The sequence below is a fragment of the Atta colombica genome, unplaced genomic scaffold, assembly GCF_001594045.1.
Source record: "Atta colombica isolate Treedump-2 unplaced genomic scaffold, Acol1.0 scaffold52, whole genome shotgun sequence".
Classification (NCBI taxonomy): Eukaryota; Metazoa; Arthropoda; class Insecta; order Hymenoptera; family Formicidae; genus Atta; species Atta colombica.
Genome location: NW_017259542.1, coordinates 1208411 through 1213219, shown reverse-complemented (window position 1 = coordinate 1213219; position 4809 = coordinate 1208411). Strand labels below are relative to the sequence as shown.

Genomic DNA, 4809 nt, shown 5'->3' with positions numbered 1-4809 from the left:
CTAAAGCTTATTCGAAAGTGATCTTTTTATTCATTGTAAAAAGTTTTTTCTTAAATTTTTTGAAATAATGAAATATAAAACTTGATGTCACAAGGAATAACAAATTTGTCTGAATATGGCTTCCGATATTCGTTTTTAAGAAATCATTAAGCAAAGTAAGTAACACAGTAAGTAAAGTCGCTATTTTTTCGACTGGCGGTAGTAGCGAAGATGAAAGACATTTCATATGTATAAAAAAACTTGTATAAACACATTAACACTTATGGAATATCTTATACTATAAAAGTGAAATAAATTTTCATAACAATTTTCATAATGGTGAGCACTAATGTGCTCATGAACATAATTGCGGAGAACTTAATTAGTTTGCAATATCAAAATATGCAATATCAAAAAATGAAATAATTAAGCAAGATCTTTTCAGTTTTGTTTTTAGGGCATTTAATATTTTAAATGAAATTACAGGAATTGATTGACTAGAGAAAAAAAAACAGGAGAAAGAAGAGAATCCTCATAATATAACAATTAACATAATATTAAATTAATATAACAATTAAAGCAACATTTACAATGAAGGCAAAAAGTATTCGTACAAGGAAATTTAAAAAAAAAAAGTCTTATTTGTAGAAAATAAAGCAATTTTATACAATGAATTCTAACATAAACAAACAAGCTTCGCATGTATTTCTGATATTATAAGCTTAAATTTTTCGACTGTATGAATACTTTTTGAGCATCCAAACAATGGAACTTTTAATTTTCGCTTATTTTTCAGATGATATATTTTCTATAATTAATTCACAATTAATACACATCTTTTTGGTATATATAATTTTAAGAAACATATAATCTATTTTATACTTTATGAATAAATTGTTATTACCCAGCAAGAAATAATCATCAATTAAACGTCGAATCGACGTCGAATTGATATTGAAATCATCGTATCAATATTGATTCGACATCAATCGATGACTCATTTCTCGCTGGATAATATTTAATTTTTAAAAACAAGTTTTTTAAAAATATTTTCTCTGTACGGATACTTTTTGTACTCTATATTTGATGAATTGCGTCGCAGGTGGACTGGAATATATTCTTATATGTGCTACTTTTGCGTATCGACTTGCGAGTTTGTTTACGCGGAAACAAGTTCGTCGAGAACTCGTAAAAAATTTACAGAAGACCAAGATTCAGACACGCGTATGCAAAAGTTTGTGCAAGTTCAAAGTAAAAGGAAGAATCAAAAGAATAAATATTAGATGTAACTCCATTAATTTGATTTTTTAATTAAGAGATTTTTTTAATTAAAAGATTTAGACATACTCTCAAATTTTCTCTAATTGGAAGAATTAACTGTAATCGATGTAAAGAAGTATTCAAAATGATATTGAAATACTTACATGGTCGTATCCAAGACTTTTTTGAGGAAAAGATTATCGATTCTGTCGTATAAATAATTTTTTGTGTTAATCAATTGCTTTTTTTGGATTTTTAGAACATAAAATATCTTCTTATTCCTAATTTTGAATGAGAAAAATATTAGGTTTTATAAGTTATAATTAATTTTTTTCCTGAAGAAAATAGAGACAAAATATGATTATTTAAAACAAATGTATATTTGAGAATTGAGTGCTTAATGGCTACATTTTTAGCAGAAAAAGTAATTTTGCAACTGTTGTAAGATTCTTTAATATAATTAGTTTATACTTTTAGATTCGTGAAGAATTAAAGGCAAAAATCAATTATTTTAAAGAATCTAACAACAATTGCAAAACTATTTTTCTGCTAAACATAGTCATTAATATCTCAACGCATATTCTACTTTTCGACTTAAAAACCTTGCGAAATTTTTCTTATGTATATCAAACAATGTCAAAATTCTAACTAATGCAAGTTCTAGAAATTATTTATATAATTGTAACAGGAAGAAAAAAATATTTTATGTGTAACAACAAAAAAATTTTTTAGAATGAAAAATAAAGTTATATTTTTTATAATTAAAAATAGAAAAATGAATAAAAAGTGATTTGGGTAGAAGTTTGAATCATTTCCTCTCTACTGGATACATTTATGATACTTGTTACGAATTTTTTATTTACACTATTTTATAATCGCAGGTTCCAAATACCTCAATTATAACATTCAGGTGATATCGACATTCGGCGCTTTGACGTAAATAAGTATAAGAACGCTATAAATTAATTAACCGTTCGCTATTTTTGCGAAATCCAATGGGGAATTGATCCACTTTAGCTCGTCGACTTACCTTCATACAAAATCGATATATGGCTATTTGAATAGAAAGCGAATGGTTACATGCTTTTAAGTATTTCCTATGAGGGGATAAATATTTTGAGAAAAATATTGGACTCTCTTGAAAGAATTTTTGAAATAAGTATACATATTAAGAAGCTGAGATTTATTGAAAAGTGGAAATAGAAACTTTTATTAAATTATTATTTGCATTTGATATAATAGACCTTGTTTTTACAGTTGAATTTCTTACACACTTTATTTTTTCTCTTTTTTTTCTGAACGATAATATATAAATTTAGCTTAAAAGAACGAGCCTATAAACGTTTTAGTTGCGCTTGATAACTCTTGATGACTAACCGAATACGTTAATATTTTTTTTTCTAATTACGTAGAACATTAACGGACAAATTATTTTTAAATTGAAACAACTAGAAATTAAAATGGCCTGATTTGTCAGCTATGTCTTATGAAATGACATCTCACGAGCGGATTCAATAATAGAATTGTATTATTGGAAAGATATGTTCATAAGAAATTTAAGTAAAGCAGTTGGTAGAGACGGGCTGTCAATTCTGTTTCGTGATACAGTACAATATTTACCGTTTCTTAAGAGCTTTGGGACTTTCGAGGCCTTCGAGATAGCTTTTCAAAGATTCAAAAACTTTCTTCATTTTTTAAACTTTCAATTTTTATTTAGAACTTGGAAGTCTCGAACGATCGATTATATACTGTAGATACTGTAGTTTCATTTATTTTTTACTTTTTTCTAAATTCTAATTAATAAGAAATACAAATTTAAATACAATTTTTTTAATTTTTAAACTAGATAGATTTAATTCTTCCAATTATAAAAAAAGCTGGAAAATTTAAATTCTTTTTAATCGAATTGGTAGAATTTATTCTATTTGTAATAAGTTAGAAAGTTTATTTTAATATATTTTTTATTTAATACCTAACCTTAGCTCTTAATTATTGAGAAAAAATTTAAAAAATTTTATTGGATATAAATCTTTCCAGACATTTGGGAGAGATTTTTAAGAATTTTCGGTGAGACAGTTCATTCGAAGTAGCGATTTGAAACTTTTTGTCTAAGATTTCTATCACCGGCTGTCGAAGATCGTCGCACTTGCGCGTTAAAAGCGACGTGTGGCACGTTTTCCTACGGACCCCCCGCGATGGTTCAGTGTGGCACCATCGGCGCAGTGTAACGTCATCCGCAGCCATCCGTCCAGCATCGCGAAGGACGGACAGCAACCGCAGCAGCCAGAGCAACGTATCCCGTGTGCAGCATCCACAACTGCGGTCCAGCTTTTTGCTGTATCTCTTGCTCTCTCTTTCTCTCCTTTTCTCATATTGCGTGTGCGGAGCTCCTCGTTCGGAGCGTGTCTCGGGATGCGTCGCGTCGATTAGTGGTGGTGAATCGAGTAATCCCGATAATCTCGTCCCGCCGCCGATATCAGGGGCAGGTCGAGCAGGAAGTCTGCGCGCTTGCTGGCCGATGAAGGCACGTAAGAGCCGCGACAAACGTAAGTCCTGAAGGCAAGAACGACCGTAAAACGAAAGAAAGAAAGGCTGCTCCGCGATCGAGCTCTTCCTCCTGCTTCCTCGCCTCGTGTCCGTGCGACACCGTTCAATATATGTGCCACTGCCGTTGACTTGGACCAGTCGATCGACTACTCAGCGGAGAGCGTCGTTGACAAGCAGAGCGACAGCCGGGGGGTGATAACTGCCGAATGCAGCACCAAGGTGCGATCAGCGCTCGGGTCCTCTCTTCTTTTCTTCTCTCCCACCTTTCCCACCTCTGTGGAAATCGCCTGATTATCTATTTGTCTGTCTATCTTGTCCGTTTGTATGTAGTAATCCCGTGCTCTATGAATGGTAGTTCTTGCGTAGGTCGGAGTCTAACCCCTTGTCGCTTCATCAGGATTGTTAATGTGTCAAAGGTCATGTCCATGTCGGTTTCGAGCCTTCGTTCGAGCCTTTGGATATATCTTGGGAGATGATATTTTTGGACCCTCTTTCTTTGATTTTCCAGGTTTCGCTTATCGATTCTCCGATTCTCGTTTAAATACTCGTCTTTTGATATTTACGAAGTCTTCCTCCTCCTTCATCGCACTCGATTCAATTGTGCACCTATTTCTCTATGGCGATGTTGTATTTTAAAATTTCAGAATTGAAACTTTCGAATTTTTAAATCTTCGCCTTTTATTAAGACTTTTAAAGATTTTATGTAATTCTTGGACCTCTGAATTCTTATAGCTTTTTTGAGGTTCTTGAATCCTCATTTTCTAATCTCTCTAATTAACTGTCTATTTTGATATAATATTTTCTATAAACGTAAAACTTTTTTTGCATCTAAATCTTAACTTTTATTTTTTAATTATAGAGTCTAGAATTTTTTAGAATTAAATTCTTTTTTTTTAATCTTATAGAATCCTCTAGATTTATACATATATATTTATAGATTCCTAAATTTTCTTGCAATGTAATATTTCCTAGTAAAAGGCAAAATTAGTTCTAGCACCTTATATGAAACAAATTAGTCTGAAG

The 4809-nt window shown here is 31.3% G+C and overlaps 1 protein-coding gene across 2 annotated transcripts in view; it reads left to right on the top strand.

The window, feature by feature from the left end:
• The first annotated feature begins 3540 nt into the window (after nt 1-3540).
• The window catches only part of LOC108691815 (Kv channel-interacting protein 2-like), a 4556-nt gene continuing 3287 nt past the window's right edge, over nt 3541-4809 (top strand). Inside the window, exon 1 of one of the 2 annotated variants that reach the window (XM_018199729.1) lies at nt 3541-3785. In XM_018199729.1, the coding sequence (XP_018055218.1) occupies nt 3758-3785 (28 nt within the window). In that variant the 5' untranslated portion in view covers nt 3541-3757. Of the gene's footprint in view, nt 4006-4809 lie in introns of both variants that reach the window. The other variant, XM_018199728.1, reaches the window with a different exon arrangement.